The 18,808-nt window shown below is 46.5% G+C and overlaps 1 protein-coding gene across 4 annotated transcripts in view; it reads right to left on the reverse strand.

Annotated features, from left to right (window-relative positions):
- NEK1 (NIMA related kinase 1) overlaps positions 1-18,808 on the reverse strand; it is a 2,768,493-nt gene that overhangs the window by 2,058,470 nt on the left and 691,215 nt on the right. For all 4 annotated transcript variants that reach the window (XM_069631399.1, XM_069631400.1, XM_069631397.1 and 1 more), the window contains exon 8: positions 8,436-8,636. In XM_069631399.1, the coding sequence (XP_069487500.1) occupies positions 8,436-8,636 (201 nt within the window). The remainder of the gene's footprint in view (positions 1-8,435; positions 8,637-18,808) is intronic.

Below are 18,808 nucleotides of genomic sequence, written 5' to 3' on the forward strand. Positions count from 1 at the left end.
ATCCTTTTCAACACAATGTTCGTAAATTATTTATGCATCCAATTTTTCGTAGGATATTCTTTTTTGGGTGACTCATGGTTCACCCGGATCCCCTACAGCTGGGCTCAGATCTCGGATCCCCATCAGTTAGGCTCAGATACCTTTTAACACGATGTTCAATTAGTCTCCCTCCGCCGGGCTCACACTAATTACAATTTCCAATATAACTTTACACAAACTTGCTTTTAACCAAATGCCTTTAGCTGATCTCCCTCTGCTGGCTCGGACCAACTTCATATCCTTTTCATCAACTATCAAAGACTTTTGAATCTGCACAGGGTTTTTCTTTACCCGTTGCAGGACCACTTCAATTTCACAATTCTTTATCAGTCATCACATTTACCACCTTTCTGTTGGATACCCAACAGAGACTTTGGAATGAGCACCCACGTCATGCCGGACCACGCTGTCTACGGTATTGTATCTGGCTTCAAAGTTCAATCACTCACTGCTGTTTAATTGTGTTTGCGTTGCTTGCCACATACGCTTCAAACACTGTTCTCCTCAGTTTACACTAAACAATGTTGCCGCTTGCAACCTTGGCTTCAACACAGATCGGTCTGGTATCAGTCTCCCCAACTCATCGGCTGTTCCGACTTCACTGGCACTATATTGTCTTGGGAGCCAAGGACAGTACCACAGCAGCAAACAATTCTCCCCGCCTTGTCTATCGGTGCAGGAGAGCCCAGGGAACCTCTGAGACACAATAAAGGTTTCTTCAGCCTTGATTCTTGGTCTAACGTTTCCTATTCTCAAAGGTTCGTTGAAAAGGTCAAGGGCACTTCCCTCCTTGCAATCCTCTTCGGTTTTACAGTCTTTCTCCTCGTATTAAACTGCCATCTTGGAACTGCTGCTTTGTTGTGTGCTTTGCCTTGCTCAGAGTGTGCTTTTATGCTCCACCTTTTATCTGTGTGGGGAAGTGTGATGGAAGTCAGGTGTGTGTAATGGTCAGTAAGTGCCTGACCCTGCCCGACCATTGTATTGTGACATGTCAGGTATACGGCTCGGCTGTTAGTCCGTTTTCTCTCACAGTGAGCTGTCCATGAGAAAGTGTTCGTGTTGGGAAGGGGGGGGGGGGGTTATCCTACTTGGTAGGATGGGGTAAAGGTGTTACAGGGAAGGGGATACCATGTCTCGCCAACCAGAGTCCCACTTCCACTCCCTGAAGACCCTCACCCAGGTGATCCTCTCGCACTGTCTAGCCCCAGGAACTGGATCCAAAAGCGATGGCTGTGTCCTGGCCACCTGGGTAACAGATCCCTGGGGACAAGCGGGTGAGACATCTTCAGGTTTCTCACACGTCCTATAGGTGTTCCAGGCGCCGGAGGCTCGGAAGTGCAACTCTAATTCCTTCAGTTGGGCTAGCAGGCACTCCAGCGGTCGTCTTTGATGTAGCCCCACCCCCTTCGAGATCATCCCCCCCCACCCCTTATGTAGGCTCTGAATGCGTCCCATCGTGTCCCTCCCTTGACATGCTGCCATGAATCAACTAACCCTGCCTCCTCCAGGCACTGTAAAAGATGTTTTCGACAGGAAAGCCCTGGACATGTCCCAGGTGGGGTCAAATGTCATGTTGAAATCTGTAGCGAATATCATATCCCCTCTCGCAATTCCACAAATTCCCACAGTACGGCACTGCAGAATTAGTTTTGCCCACTATTCGGGTTGTATACTGATGCTACTGTTAGCAATGCACCATTAAACCATCCTTCTACAAACAGGTACCCCCCCTCTTTGTCGGTCTTAGTCTTCACTGAGATAAATTGGACATTGCTGCTCACCAAGATACCCACCCCCTTTCCTTTGGTCTTTGCTCACCAAAATAACGCTCTCATAGCTCGGCCTTGATCAGGATACCCAGTATCTGTGCTGCCTACTCTGAGGTTGTGCATCTAGATTCTCAGCCAAACCATGTGAAGATCAAGCCAAAGGGAAAAGAATCTGGATCGCAGTCTTTCTGCTTTCGCTCTGTGATCTGTCGAAACGCCTGACATTTTTGTAGTTTGAGAGCCACAATATCTTGAAAGATCAGGAGGGATTGTCCTTGAAAAGAAATTGCTCCCACCTTCCTTGAGGCTTGTAAAATCCCTTCATTAGCGCAATATGAATGGAACTTCATACTAATGTCCCGGTTGAGCTCTCAGGTTTTTTCTGAGATGGCCCACCCTTTGGACCCGATCCAACACCATGCCATATTTCGTTGACTCTGGGCCGTCTCATAAAATCCTCCGGACCCAGTACCGCCGATCTGTGCCTTCCACTCCCTCCGCTGCACCTCTTATGCAGATATTCTCCCTACAATACCTGTTTTCCAGGTCTTCTATGGTGGAAAGCAGGAGAGTCATATCTTGCTTGGCACTGGTCAGCTCCAACTGGAGATGCAGCATATCCTCCTGCAGAGACACTACTGAGTTTCTGTGTCTTCGACTCTTGCGTTCAACTGTTTTGTCCGTGATCGACTTCTTGAGCTCCTCCATGCTTTTTTTAATTTCCATGAGGACAGACGGTGTCAGCGTGTTCTTCAAGTCCTCTTTCAGGGTCTATTAACAGTCTATAAAGTCTGATTAAGAGAGCCCCTGCGTTGCCTCACGCATAGCCATTTTCATGGCTCCTGTTTGCGGTGGTGGTGCAAGCAGGCATAGTTTCACACTTGCTTGTTGTGTGGGCTGCCAGTAGGTGTTCAAAGTCCGGTCTTGGCATGTCGATCTGCGGCGCAACATCCACCTTCCTTCAGCACCGAAATGTATCTGCCCTCCTAGGCTGCAATCGCCACCGGTCGTCCACGCCTCCTCACAATCTTTTGGGTCAGACAGCACCTATGTGCAGCGCGCCATTCCTTGCTTGATGCTGCCTCGCCTGCACACCAAATCTGGTCGTGCACTACACCGCGTGTACACCCTTCAGGCCCGGTTAGCTTCTACAGGTCTCTCCTCTTGAGCTTCCCCTCACCAGCTGCCGGGCTCACCTCCTACTTGTCCACCAAATCTTACAGCTCTTCTATGCACTGCACCGTTCCTTGTTCACTGCCGCCTAGTCTGTGTACCCAGACAAGCTTTGCACAGCACAGTGACTGCACCACTCAGTATTAGCTTGCCCTTCAGGGTATGATATGATATGGCATGGTATGGGTGCTTGACTCCACCAAACTGTCTCTGCAGGCCTTCCCACACTCCTTCCCGGTTCCTTCACCTCGCTCGCTCTCTGCACACTCTATGTGATCTCCGTCTACGCTGGGGCTTCCCACATTGCTCCGACTCGCTTTAGCTTGTGCCCTCAGCCTTCCATGCGTACTATTTGTCCTCCCTACAGGGCCTTCTGCTGAGCGGTTCACTGCAACTTAATGTTGTCGAAAGCGGTGGCTAGCTTCCCACTTACATGCACTAAGCCATCCGTCTTCTCCTCTATGCTGTCTGAGCTGACAGGAGCTACCGGTGCCGCTTCTTATCCGCTCTCATTGTTCCTCATTTTAGGCCCACAAGTGCCTCAGAGCCAACTCTCCTTCGCTTAAACTCCCTGAGGCGTATAGAGCGAGCAAATCAGGAGCAGTTGTCAAGCATCATTGGCCATGCCGATCATCCACAGATATCTATGTAACGCTTAAACTAAGGGGGATATAGCCTGAGTGTAGTGTGTGGCTTTTGAAAAAGTATCTAACTGCCTCGACGCAGATGTTTGCGGGAGTTCTTCGATGTTAGTTTCTGAGTGATTACGCTACTGGTCTCTTGACGGTTCCAGACCAATGTTTCAGCGCATGTTTAGCAATGGGCGTTGAGGAAACTGTAAACGTTGATTTATTTGTGTGCAGTAGTGGGATCGTTCAGCGTTTGTTTGCTTTGTAAGTCTCACGTCTAACGTTTGGACGTGGTTGCAGCGGACTTCGGAGCAGGGGACTCGCACGCGGTAATCCATTAGGTCTTCGGCGTCACTTTGTGCAACAGAGCTGCCCTGTTCTTCCTCAGACTCCTGCGCAACTGTGACACTGTTAAATAAAGCTTCGGCTTGCATGGCATAAGCTGCCCACCGTTTAGTGCGTCTGCCCTTCAATGTTTTAGGACAAAAGTGCTTGTACGCCGAGTAGTGGAGTGATCCCAGGGAAGACCGTGGTTGTGCATGTTTAAATGACGAGAAGACTGAGATCCTCATCTTAGGTTCACCCCAAAAACGGAGTAAACTTGACTCCTCATTCAAGCCCTTCAGCATCGCTGGTAACTCCATCAAAGTGGCCAAGGACACCAAGACATTAGTTATTTATCTTGATTCCACCCTCTCCCTATCCAGACAATCGAATGCAGTCTCCTCAGCCGCATCGTACACATGCAAGCTTATCACAGCTTGCCGCCCTTTTCTGTCTCCTGCCAATTGCACAACTCTAGCCAGGACTCTTGTCCTCTCCAAAATCGATTACTGCAATGCCCTCTATCTGGGCACTAACCAATGTAATATCAGAAAACTTCAAATCATCCGAAACAACGCTATTAAAGCGGCCCTGAACATTCCTAGAACTGCACATATCTCCGAATACAGGTGGAGCCTTCGCTGGCTCTCAGGTACCCAAAGAGTCTCTCTTAAAGCCTTGGCACTCACACATAAAAGTATCGCTAACCTAGCCCCCAGTTACCTTTCCAACAGGTTCACCTCGCACTCAGCTGCGAGACCTCTCAGAAGCGCGCACACACTAATTGCCTTGTCATCCCACGGTTCAACCTCCAAAAATCTGGAGGCCGCAGTTTCCCTGTCCTAGCAGCCAGGCTGTGGAACACACTACCCAACCCACTCAGAGCTGAACCTTCCTTCACTGCCTTCAATCGTAATGCCAAAAGCTCGGCTGTCCACCCTCGACTAAGGATGACTATTGACTAACAATATTCTATGACACAACAGGCTATTTTTATGTCTCTGCCATTGCATTCTGCCCTATCCTGTAAATTGTATACCTTTGTTTATGTCACTTGTATATTGTAAATTGTATACCTTTGATTATGTCACATGTATATTTTGTATATTATAAATGTAAATACTTCTATGTAAGCTGACTAACTAAATAATGCGCCCGGTTGCCCTCGGGCCTTGTGTGCTATACAAATAAAACAAAATGCAAATAGTCCTATTTCATGAGAAATAATATGGCAACTGTTAGGCAGAAACTGTGCAGTTCCCTCTGGGACCACTGCAAAAGATTTAAGACTACAGGTGTTTGGCAGTAAACCCACTTGGTAGCAGTCTGTACCACACAGATTCACTTGGTAGCTGTGGCTGAGCAGTCAGACTTCCCTCAAGAAGAGTTGCAGTATACAGAGTATTCACAATAGGTCAAAAGAACACAGTAGAACAAGCAAACACTGACCAGAGCTTGGTGTAAAAGATATAATTATTTATTTAAAAACACATCTAGTAAAACACACTGGCACTAATATCAAGCAGTTCAAAAACACGGTCACTAAAAGATATACACTCCCTTCACCTTCAACGATTAGTTAGACAAGTCTTAAGTAAAGCAACACTTATTTTCAGACAGCGGTGAGCGCTTAACGAAGATGGCACTCTAATCAATCGGTTTACAAGGGAGAGAAAGGCAGATCAAAGATAGAAACAGATCCCAACACTTTCGGAAGAACACAGTAGGAGAAGAAGGCAGGTTAAAACCGTAAAGTCAAAGTTAACAAGGCCGGACCCACTTTAAGAGGCTCCAGTCGAAATGTGTCCAAGGTCACACTGTTCAAAGTGCCCAAAAGTCTCACAATCACTTCAGAAAGAGTTGGACCAAAAGAAAGGGACCAGTTAGATGGTAAAGGCAGCTAGCCCAGTCCAGAAGGTTAAGGGATTATAACTACCTTGTAGCAATCTTTGGAAAGGGAGGCCTGGCGGACACGGTACCTTAAAGTGGTGAGAATACTCCAGCGGGGGCAGTTGTTCCTGGCAGCGGATGCAAGTCGGTGCTTCGTCCGGGGGAAGAGAGGATCTCATCAGGGAGGAAGACAGGAGTCCGTTGCAATGCCAGGGAAGAAACCAGCCACGAGTCCTCAGTTAAAAGGAGCGGTCCTTTTATTCGCGGTCCAGTGGTAAGTGGCTATGCGGTTGCCGGGGTGCTTGGCACGGGCAATTCGACCACAAGACGTCCTGGGATGCGAGGAAAAGAAGGTAAACTGGTTGTGCCCACCGGTTAGGGGAAGAAGACTCTCCAGCCGGGAGATCTTCTCTGTCGTCGGGAAGTGGTGAGTCGGTTCCGCAGGGCTCCACCGGTGGTGTCGTCGTAGCAGGTCGGCTCAGCTTCTCCCTTGTCGGATTTCCCTTGTGGCGACTTCTGAAGTTCCAGTCCCAAAAGCCCTGCTTTTATGCAGCACACCCCCATTCACTCATCCTAGCTGTCAATCAAACATACTAAGTACCAAGGTAACTCAGTCCACGGTGCCTAAACCCCCTCCCACACCCCATGTGGTACCCAGACAGTGTGGCACCACTTTTGGAGGCTTCTGTGGAGAAGCCCGCCAAAAAGTGGAACAAAGGGCTCGACTTGGGTTGGAGTCACAGAAGAGAACACAAATGCCATTTTAGAATAGAGTCCTGGCAAAAAATACCAACTGGCGAATTAATATTAAATAAATAAACCGGCGGTATGTTCGAGGCTATGAGAATTAAATAATTAAAGTTGGTAGCCTCGAACAATGGGAAAATCCCATAGAGATATATTCGCGGTCGAATATAAAAAGTAGTATCCACTGCCACCAGCCAAAACTCGATCAGGGGGGACGGAGACGTGCCCCCTCGAATAACAGACCCCGGGGCAATCGAATTGCCCCGACCAGTACGTCCACAATATGATGGTTTGTACTGGTTTCTGTTCATAATTTGGGACTAGTAAAGCCAATGGTGACTTTAGATGCCCTGGGAGACAGTAGTTAGTCCCAGGGTATGGAGTCTATGGTGGGGTGTCACTATGACACCCCTGTGTCACTGCACTGAGGGTGCTGTGTAACACACATAGTAAAAACACATGAGACCCTATGGAGTAAAAGACCCCATAGCCCATAAAACACATTAACAGTCAAAGGAACCCCTCAAATCATGTCCAAGAGTGTGAGGAAAAGAGACTCACTCTTGGCAGGAGAAAAAAAAAACACTCCAGAAATCCAGCAAAGCTGCTGGGGGACTCACTAGGTTAGGAAATTCAGCCTAAACAGAGAATTCTCCCCAACAGCAACACAGTATTCAGTGAAAAAACGTAGTTAAAAGGGACGTTATGGTAAAGTTGCACTAATAAAAATCTCTGAAATTCAGTGAAAAAACTTAGTTAAAGGAACATTATGGTTACAAGTAAACTGTCAAAACCCCAGAAATTCACCAGTTATGGTAAGCTAAGCAGCCATAATAAGCGCCACCACAATGCACTGCTAAGACTAACTCCCAGCCTATAAAAACAGCTCATTATTATCCGTATTCCACTCCCCTCCCATTTCCATGCCCTCTTTCAGCCAACAATTAACCCCAAATGTGATTTCCAAAATGTTCATTCTCACCGCTGTCCGCGGACTACCTGCGCTATCCGTGGACTACCTTCGCTGTCCGTGGATTGGGCAGCACCCACACCCACTTTTTTCACTCACGAAAACAGCTCCATACCATCTTTATTCCACCCCACCACCTTTTGCAGCCCCTCTTCCGACCACCAAATAACCCCAAACGTGTTTTTCCAGACTCCCTCCCACCCCCCCACCGTGCTATCCGTGGACACCGGCAGCTGCCGCGGATCCAACATGGCGACAGTTTAAAAAAATATGACTCGCCTCACGCTTCCAATCAGCGATGCGTCCAATGTCTGCTGTCTGCCGACATCACGCCGCCTCCTGATTGGCCCAGATGTGTCCACGGACCCCGAATCAGGAAATGAGTCTGCAGACAGGACCCAGATACCACTACTTTTTTGGTACCTACATTTTTACTGTTTAAGAAGAAAAAAAAAAACACTACTGGATGGATTTGCACCAAATTTACAAACGCACGCTTTCGGGACCAAGCCGCCGCTCCTGGCACTCATTTAGTGAAAATCCATCCAGTGGTTTGGGCTGTAGTCGTGAGCAACATTTTTTTCCCCATTGAGTGAGGATTTCAACAAATTGTGGGAAACCCCGTATAACTTTGCCCCCCCCCTTGACGAAACTGCACCAAACCTTACAAAGTATAATTCCGAGGCAGCCATATGCTTCTCTTGCAAAGTTTGGTGAGGATTCATCCAGGGGAGGCGAAGTTATAAGCCACCCAAAAAGTGCCCTTTCTATGAGTTGAGCAACTTAACCAAAACTACAGGCCCTGTAACACATATATCATAACCCAAAATAAAAGAACACATTAATGCTGTTGATTTCTCAAACAATACAATGTCTCCCATAGTACATTCATACCTGTGGTGAGAGGAATTTTTCAATTCGCTTAAGTATAAAAGGTTTCTCCAATATGGAGTTGACAGATGGTCGATCCCTGGGATTTCTTTTAAATAACTGTGAAATCAGGTTCCGCAGATCATAGGAATAGTGCAGAGAAACAGGAGGGAATGATCCACGGATGATCTTCAACACCAGATTCTTCATGTTTCCAGCTTCAAACTAGTATCACAGAAAGATCACATGAAAGCATTAACTATGTTGCAAAATTGATTAAATGCATCACACAGGGGTGAATGAGATATGAGGAAACAGGAAGAGCAACTGTCGATAGTTTGCTGGTAAAATAGGTTTTCTTAACACTGCACAGAATACTTCAGTAAATTGCAAGCCATTCTAACCAATTAAGTCATGATTATTGTATTTGAGAGAAGTGGTGGTTTTTCTTCTAGGGCTGAGGAGTATGCAAATGAAGCCACCACAGAGAAGGAAGTTGTACAATATAGATTATAATTTGATGATTAAAACTTTGAAGTTTTGTACGATTATGGACAACTGTCAAAAAGGAGTACTGGTTCAATTCAAGCTTCCGTGTACATGTCTGTGTCACTAGCTAAAATAAGTCTTATCTTGGATTGTCTCAGTGTATGTGCAATATCTCTTCAGGCACCCGTATAATCATCCAGATCTTACTTTTAACTGGGCTGTCCTTCTGTAGATTGGTTAAGAGTGTTGGGAAGGTGCAGGGATGGCGTTGCCTTCATCCTGCCATTACTACCTGGAATGAAGAAAAAGTGCCAACGCTTTGCCGCTGGAGCAGGCTGTTTGTCACCCAATCCCCACTACTTGTCATTGAAAACAAAAACAAAAAGTAAGGACTATGCTATGGAATCCAGTTAGTAGGATTCCCCCCACTACACTTTGGCACTGGTCACAGATGCCCGCAAGGACACCCCAATTCTCAAAGACAGGTCAAAGATTTTGATTTGTGAATTCAAAATAGGGTTTGCTCAGGGCCGACCCTCTCTCATTCTCGTCCGATACGGGTGGATCCCTCCCCTACCCAAGGCATCCTTTTTTTCCCCCTGCACACTTCTGGCCATGCAGGTTGTCCCTTGCTCATTGTGGGTGTTAGTGAATCCAATCTAGCAATCCAACTAAGTCAGTGCCTAGTCTGGAATGCCCAATGGAAGCCCTTATTTATATATTTTTATGACAAGTTGATAAATCTGGATGATAAACCCTTATATAACGCCCCTCTCTTTGAATCCCCCTGACCTCACTGAGCCAAGAAGTAGGTTTGTTTTGCAAATTAAAAGGTTTATTGAAAAATTAAACAAGATATACATATCACACTTATGAATAAATTAATATTTGAAAGCACACTTATGAATATGACAGTGATCAACAATGGATAATATTACACTAGCACACTTCTTTAATTACTTAGGAGTTGGTATAGGAAGGATAAGGTAGCTGAGAATACTTTTATGGTTTCACGGAATGCAATGATGGAAAAGAATGCAGCACAGAAATAAACTGATATGGTTTCAACAAGAGATAATATGAAAACTTTTTCTTTTGACAATTCACTCCCCCCCCCTATGCAAGGAGATGGAAGGAGAGCACGCAGTTTTCAGGAATACAATCAAATTGCAATACAAATTCCAGTTCCCCCCTAGCAAGCTTAGAGCAACCGGTATGCTTTTAAACAGGCAAAATACTTTTAAATGTGATTTGCAATGAAGTGAAAAATATGCTAAAAATGATTTTAATTCCCTATAGGAGATTCAGGGTAGGCGATAGCTACTTAAGATTGGTTCAGGTCAACACTATCAGTGATTCATGAGGGATTATCAGGTTGAAAACGAATTTCAGCAATGGAAAGCAAGAAGCAGCTATTTTTTACAAGTGGTGATATTGAGCTAGTTTGCAATTCGCAGCACTTTTCCAAGTGCGCCGATCGTGATTACGGATAAACTATAAGGAATACATGGCTTGTTGGAAAGCTTAGGTTCTTAGCTTTAAAATGAAAGTGAAATCTCGCTTCTAGGACGTGCGGTTCAAAAGATACTAACGTTTTAGTGGAGGTAGATTTTCAGAAATGAAGTAACGATTCAGAATGACAAATGACACTTTCACAGCTTTGAAGCCACAGAATGGACATACGATTTCTATGCAGTTTTAAAAATGTTGAAATGGATGGGATGAGATTATTTTAGACTAAGATTGGTTCTGCACAGTTCTGGCTGTATGCTCACACTATAAATTTGAAAACGGCCGTCAAGATCTGGTCAACAGGTTTAGACTGGACTTCTGGCGGGTGGTTCTGAAGTCACAGCTATCTGGGTCAGCTCAGCTCTGCTGGTCTGGATCTCTGGTTCTGGCAAAAGTTCTTGGCACTGCGGTCTGGTCTGGGTCTATGGTTCCGGCAAGAGTTCTTGGCAAAGAAGCAGAAACAGCACAGCCCGGCTGTTTTATTCCGATGTGCCCCTTGGAAGTCTGGGGTAAAATCAGTTTGCAAGATTGTAATGCCAGCTGAGAATACTTTTAGCTTGCAGTAGGCCCTCTGCTTCAAAGTTCTGGAATCTGGAGTCGTCCGTCAAAGTGCTTTGCAAGAAATCAGTTTGAAGTGGGAAGTGAATGTCCCTACCTGGGTCTCAGTGGCTCTTTTTATGTCTTTTGAAAGTGGTTGGGAAGGCTAACTTTCTATGCCCAACCCTCTAAGGATCCTGATAGGTTAGAGGATTTTCTGTCCTTATACTGGATAACTGAGTTGTGAGTCAGAGTGATGCTACCCATTTACAATCTATTGAAGAAACGCCCCTTTGGTTTAACCTAGAAAATGAATTTTTCATAACAAACAGGTTTCCCAGATACACACGTGGTTCATAATACATATACACATCACAGATAATTAAGACGGGTCTCTGTTCAAACCCCATCTTTCTAAGAGCTTGGGTTCAGAAACTACAACATTTTGCGCTTTTTAGTGGGTTTCGCCATATTGGTTTTTCATCAAATCTTCCCCGGAGGTACACCCCCTCTCTGGGCACATTACAATAAGTTTTTAATTTTCTGAGATAACCACAGTGTCTGTAATATTACTAAATCGCGGGGTTCGGTCTCAGAACATCGTACAGAGTCCTAACACCTCTTAAAATGTGCACAGAAAAATCACAGGAATAATGATATTATTTATATAATTTTGACAATTTCGTACTATGAATTATCCATCTTTTTAAAATTATGCTCTGGCCCCGATGGGTGTGGTTAAGTCCCAAAGCACATGGGGGAATTCCTTGTTCGTCCCCGCCTCCAAGCTCAGCTGGCTCACAGAGGCAGTGCCCCTCCCAGTTCCTTCCAAGAGGAAGCCATTTACGACCCCCTGATTTAGCAATTGCTTTGAGCCAAGGGAAGTTCATTGTTCTGTTTCCCTGCAGTCCCAGGTACCCCTTCCCTGATTCAATCAGAGAGGTGTGATCTCCTTTTGGTGGGACAGCAGAAGGTTTCCCATGGACAGTGGCCTCTTGAACTTTTAATTAAATCAGACTGTCTTCTGGTATAGGGCCTGGGAACAGTAGGTGTGAAGAATTCTCATTGACCAGCAAGGCTTTGAAGTCCCAGCTGACTCAGGTTCCTTTTCAGCTCCTGAAATACAGGTCTCCAGTCGGAGTTTAGATCGCTAGCGCCGGTCAGTGTCGAGCACCGGTACTGCACCCATTTTTTGGCAGCTGTCTTGATTTAATGCATTAAAAAAAAAAGGGGGATTTTACTTGATAGCATATGATCCTTGCTAACATTGTATTGATGTGAATTCTGCAGTAGAGTAATGTAGAACACCCCACCAGAAGTTGGATTTTTTGTTTTGTGGTTTTGTGCCCATGATTTTAGAGATTTTTGACATAAATTAAAACAGATTTTGAACAGCACCATATTCCTTTGCACTGATTTCGCTCTGTGTGCAGCCAAAGGATAGGGTCTGGCAATGGTCTCCTGTGTTAACTCTCTTGCAACGTTTGAAATAGGAATTTTGAGCTTGCATTCAGAGAAACAAAGGTGATTTCAAAGTGCTTTTTGAGCTAACAGGCACTGCTGTTTTTCCTTTGGCACCACGTTTCACTCATGGCGCTTCTGGCCCATCACGCTCGCATTGGTGGGTGGCAGGTCAGGCGACCATTTTGGTGTGTGCAAAAACTGCATGGTTTTCCTGGATTCTGACGCAAATGTGGGCTTATCGGCTATCTTGGATTTTCTAAGCCCACCGCACCAACTGTTGCAGCATAATAACTCGAATGTGGGTCAATACACCTGACATGGGACACAGCCTGCAGCTTCTCCAGTAACAGAGTTCCGACCTCGGAACTTCTTTAAGATGGCTGCCGCCTTTTTCAAACTAGAAGCTGCCTCTAGTGCCTGGAGGCACCCTGCTTCATCTTGCAGCCCGATTGGCTGCTGCCTCCAGCAAATGCTGGGGCCCGGCGAGACGTGAGGTGAAGCCGGGACCAGCATCAAAGGAACGGCGTCCAAGGCTTCCTGTCTTTACCGTGTCCTTGCCTGGGAGTTGCCAGAGATCCATATGGCTGCCTGCGATCCGCCCGCCCAACCCTCTTGTCCTCGGGTCGCCACTGATAATATATCAGATAAGATGTCAGCCTTGTCGTCGATCTATTTTCCTACTCCCTTTGCTACCTGCTATCTGCCTTTTTTTTCAACAAGCGCGCTCTCTTTTACCCACACGCTCCTCGTTTATGGAACCCCTTGTGCCGCCCGATGTACACTTACCAATCATCTTTCCCTCAACGAGCCCGCAAGCAACAATCGATTCAACTCACTGTATAAATCTCAACTCTCTCCATGTGCTATTCAGACTGTACTTGGGTCGTCATATCATATGGGATGTCACGTCTTCACTCGGTATACGTCAGCTGTCCGTCTCTACCGAGGTTACTACCCACCGTATTGATGGTCACCCTAATGCTAATATTTGCAACTGCTATGGTCTTCAGCTCCTCGGTGAGTGTACCCCACCCCCAGTCGTTGTTTCATAGTATATGTACCCCCTCCTTATCGTTGCACATGTTGCGTATGGACCCCCTTCCCCTGTTCGTGTATGTCGCAGTGAATGTATCCACTCCCCATGGTTGTATGTGTTGTAGCAAGTGTACCCCTCTCCCCCTGTTTGGGTGTGCTACAATGAATGTACCCAACTCCCATGGTCGCATGTGTATAGTAAGATTTCCTTCTATTCTTATGGTCGCCCATGTTGCTGCTAGTATGCCCCACCCCCACGCTCGACTCTCCAATGCATTTACCCCTGTTCAGGTCCTGTATCCACCCTGTTAACCTGTATTGTTAGTGTTTGTGCCCCACTCCCACATTCCACCAACTCTTGCACTTGAATGTAGTTGCCACCCTTATAACAAGTGGTAGGCACCATGTACCTTTTTCACCTATTGTGACTCTGCATTTGTATGCAGCTGCCGCCCTGTAACATGGGGCAGGCACCATGTAATTGCGCACCTATCTTAACTATACATGAAGAATGACTTAATATGTACTAGGAGGTAGCTCCCCGCAACAAGAGGCGAGCGCTCCATATTATGTATCCCTTTGCACTTCCAGGCACTATGTAGGCCTGTCTTGTAACTCTGTATTTATATGCACTTTCTGTAACCATGTCCTTAAGTGAAAGCGCCTTGGCACCTCCGGGTTTGGGCGCTATACAAGAACAATAAATAAATAAATAAAATCCCTTAACATCTGGTTGGTTTCTAGAAATCGGTAATCAATACTATTTAAAACTCTAGCTGTCTGGAGGTGATGGCCTGAAGGTAAAATCCCCTTCTAGCTATCTCCCTGAACAAGTCTAGGTGGTCCCAAACCTAGGTACTTCAATGCGGTTGTGTATTTTTTATTTTTATCATTCTGATATGATTAAAGTAAACCTTTTAGAAATACACGAAATATCAGCAAATCCGTCTTTACGCAATCCATAAATTACCAAACAATTAATTATTAATAAATATACATACGATTCATCAATACATTTATTAACGAGTATAAATAAAGTTCATCATCTCAAGTTATCACAAACAATACCTCTAACCTTTATAACGGACAAATCAATGGTCATTAGGTTCATTGGGCCTCATTACCAGTTTGGTGGTGTGGGAAATAATTCCATTACCTCCACTTTTCCTGCACCATCAAATTATAATTTTTGGCCGATTTACTGCGGTAAATCCTCTGATATTTGGAGGGAAACTGGCGGATTCACCTCCAGCTTCTAGCTGGAGGTAAAGCCTCCACTCTACCTCCAAAAATCAGCAGATCTACAGTGCGGTAATTCCCCCAGCGGTAAATCCACCATAAATCCCCCCTAATGTCCTATGGACTCAAAAATGGTAAATGACCACCACTTGTAATCTAGTGACCAAGTGGCAATAACGGTAATTGAGTTTGATGGTTACCAAATTACCGCCAAACTCATAATGATGTCCATTGGCAGAATCCTATGATTAATAAAAACAATTTTTCAAAGTGTTACTTATAGTTATATTTGACAAAGGACATGTTATCTTTTGGAGGGGCCCAATTATTTGAAATACCTCCTCCAGGAATCTAAACAATGCTAAAAATCAATTAAGACTGTATAATCACCCTCAATTGATGCCAAAACATTTCTAAAGACAAGAGTTGTTAGAGAATGTACTGTGATGAATCTGACTATGTCATCACTCCTTTCTCTGAGATCGCCTACCCCTATGTGGCCAGGGGACAGCAGCCGCTACCTGATCCGGACCCTAGGGGCAGCTTTAGAAGGCCGGACCAACTGGGGGGAGGTGACTTTCAGGGAGACCAGATGATATCATTGGAGAAAACCACATGCACCCCATTCCCTTCTAGGGATGTTTCCTCAGTCCCCCAAGCCTTAATGGCATATTATTACACTCCTTCCCCACCTCCTAAAAGATCTATTGTGATTAATCCTCAAACTCCCATTAGGAAGAATATGTTGACAACTAGGACGAGGAAGAGGCAGGGGGGAAGAGAGGATCACTTCCCAGGAGGCTCAATATATATATATGTCCTTTAAGTCAATCAAAATGCAACTACATAATGACTGACACAAGAAAGAACAGAGTAATGAGGATCATGAAGAAGCGGTGACCAACGCAGTGGTCTAGTTGTTGGCAAACGGGTAAGGAAGCCGGGAAGTTCAAATATGGCCTGGCTGCAGCAGATTATGAAAAGGAGAGAGGAGAACTGCAGGTGCGGGACTGCTTCGTAACCGGTAATATCACTGAGCGCCACGCTGAAATCAAGGTCGCCATGGCAGGCAACTTGGATGTGAAGCCGAGAAAGGAACCGAGAAATAAGGGTGCTTTGGGGCACTGTTAAAAGAGCAGGGGGGACTGCGCACAGTGAAAGCAGACACAATGAGAGTGCATCGTTTGACAGGGCGCACGTGAAGCCAGTATGCCGAAGCAGGGGAGGACAGAAAAATGCTGGCGACAACCAGTAAGCCCTGGGAAGGAAAAAGGGATACCGGGTTGCAGGCGGGTATATTTCGCTCTGCAAAAGCAACAGAAACAACCGGTGTACCTAAAATTAAATGACTTCTTCAGAACACAGCGCGATGGATACAGCACAGTTATTAAAGAAGGAACACGTTACTTACCTGTAACTATTGTTCTCCAGCATGGGTCTAGCATGGATTCACATGCTCATGAATAAAGAATACATATCAGTACAACAATACACAACCACGGGAGGTGGCTAGGCTCAACAGAAGCAATAACTCTTACCTCCGGAACAGGATCAGCTTCTAGCGAACAGGTTGTGTAGCACTGGTTGGCCGACCTTGGACTCCTCTCTGGAATCTGTCGATGCAGTCTAATCTCGTAAAGGTGTGCATGGACCTTCACGAAGCAGCTCTGTAGATGTCCAGCAGGAGCACACCAGACAGGAACGCCATTGTTGCAGTAATCGCTCTGGTGTAATGGGCTTTCGGACGTCCGGGCAGCAGTCGGTTTGCCTAACGGTCACAGTCAGTGATACAGCCGGATATACACCTGGAGATGGAAGCCTTGGACAAGGCCTTCCCATGGTTCACAGGACCAAAGTTCATGCAAAGTTGAGACTTCTTCCGGAAACTCTTTGTGCGTGGAACTTAGAACATCAGAGCACGAGCCACATCCAGCGAGTGCAAAGTCCTTTCAGCCAGAGACAAAGGTTTCGGAAAGAACACAGGCAACACCAAAGGCTTGTTGAGGTGGAATTCCGACGGATTCTTCGGCATGAAGGAGGGGTGCGTCTGCAGCACCACCATTGTGTCGTGAAAAGTCAGATACGGCGGTTTGCAGCAAAGGGCCTGGATCTCACTTACCCTCTTGGCAGAGGCGATGGCCATGAGGAAAGACGTTTTACATGATAGAAACTTGAGAGGGACCTGTAACATAGGCCGAAGGGGGCCCCCATGAGCCTCGTCAGTACCACGTTGAATTCCCACGCCGGGGCAGGCGTCTTCACCGGCAGGAACAATAGAAATATTCCTTTGAGAAACTCCTTGATGAGACGGTGGGACCAAAGAGAAGACCGTCCTGTAGACCTGGTGTAGCGGGAGATAGCTGCCAGCTGCACTTTGGAGACGTGCGCCAGCCCCGCCTTCGCCAAGGACAAGTACAGAAGAACCTGCAGGCCGTGACCCTCAGAGGGTTGACCTTCTGCGTCCGGCACCACGTCGTGAAACGTTTCCACTTATTCCCGTAGCACTTCTGAGTCGACGACGCTCTGGCGATGGCAAGGATATCCCTGCAGTCCGCCGGCAGCTCGTACCGTCCAAACTATAAGGCTGCAGGAGCCAAGCCTTCAGGTTCAGCGATCCTGGGTCGTAATGTAGGATTGTGCCTCCTTCTCTGGCGAGTAGATCCGTGACCACTGGCAGCTTGACCAGGGGCACTGTTGACAGGCAGAGAAGATCCAGGTACCAAATCTGTCTCGGCCATGCCGGGCGACGAGGATCATCCTGCATCGGCACCGTTTGAGTTGATTGATGACTCGCAGCAGGAGAGGCAACGGAGGGAACGCGTATAGGAATAGTGTTTAAAAATTGGTGAGGCAGGCGCTCTGTTACCAGTCATTTGCTTCTCCTCCAACAGCAAAGAAACACAGCCTCCCTGAAGATTGATGGAGTCATGAAAATGTGCGTTTGGAGGAGAAGCTAATGACTGGTAACAGAGCGCCTGCCTTACCAATTTTTAAAAAGCGGACAGGAATAGGCCTTCTCACGGGAAGGAAAACACATTCTTCATGCTCCCTGGCTGGTGGAACCTGTTGTGAATCTCTGGCATTTGGAATTCATTGGCGTCACAAACAGATCGATCTGGGGTCGGCCCCATCTGAGGAAGAGGCTGTCCACTTGATCCTGTTGGAAGTTCCCACTCGTGGCAGGAGCTTGGCTCCCTGCTGAGGGAGTTGCCGATGGTGTTCTTGACTCCCGCCAGGTGAAAAGGAATGAGGAACATCTCTTGGGCGATGGCAGATTGCTGGGGATCTGGTACCCCCCTGCTTCCTGATGTAGAACATTGCGGTGGTATTGTCTGTGAAGACCTCACCACCCTGCCCTTCAGGGACGGAAGGAACGAATTGAGGGCCCAGAACACTGCCAGCAGCACCAAGACATTCCAACGAGCGTCCAGGAATTCCTGAAGCGGAAAGTAGCTGGAGTAACAGTCCCTGCAGAGACACTGTTGGCAGAGTCTGTTGTCTGTGCAGACTGTTGGAGGCAGACCCGAGGTTAAAATATATCAATCCGCTGAGCGAAGCAGGAGAGTAGCTGGAGTACCAGTCCGCGCAGGCTGCAGGGGCTGTGGGTTGATAACATTTCCTCACTTGTCATCGTCGTATCAACAGTCCACAAAGGAGAGTATTCAATTTTATGACCTTGGATTCCGCTTGAAGTATTGACTATTTCTTTTCGGGAATATACGGGTAAACTGACAAACGACTAACTGGAGGACCGGAGATCTGAGTTAACCGGAGCCGCGGATAGTCAGGGGACAGTGAAAACACATGATCAGCCAGGACTGGGCTGCAGCATTTTAGCCTGTTTGGCTAAAAAATGTAAGGTAGGACCCTGTACCTCCTTATCCTGTATTGATTTTATGTCTCACTCATCCAAGCTCACTGACCAAGACTGCTAAATCTTTAAAAGCCCTTCAGGGAAATGCTTACGTACCATGTGGCACACGCACCCACGCACAAGAAGACAGGTCAAATATCAGGAAGAACAAGAAGACCTGAATCCAAATAATCTGAGACAAATTCATGAGGTTGGGTGCCATGAGAATTGGCACAACCACATTTGTTGTCAAATGCATCTACTCCTG

Source organism: Ambystoma mexicanum, chromosome 6q (assembly GCF_040938575.1).
Source record: "Ambystoma mexicanum isolate Mex_15411 chromosome 6q, UKY_AmexF1_1, whole genome shotgun sequence".
In the NCBI taxonomy this organism is placed as follows: Eukaryota; Metazoa; Chordata; class Amphibia; order Caudata; family Ambystomatidae; genus Ambystoma; species Ambystoma mexicanum.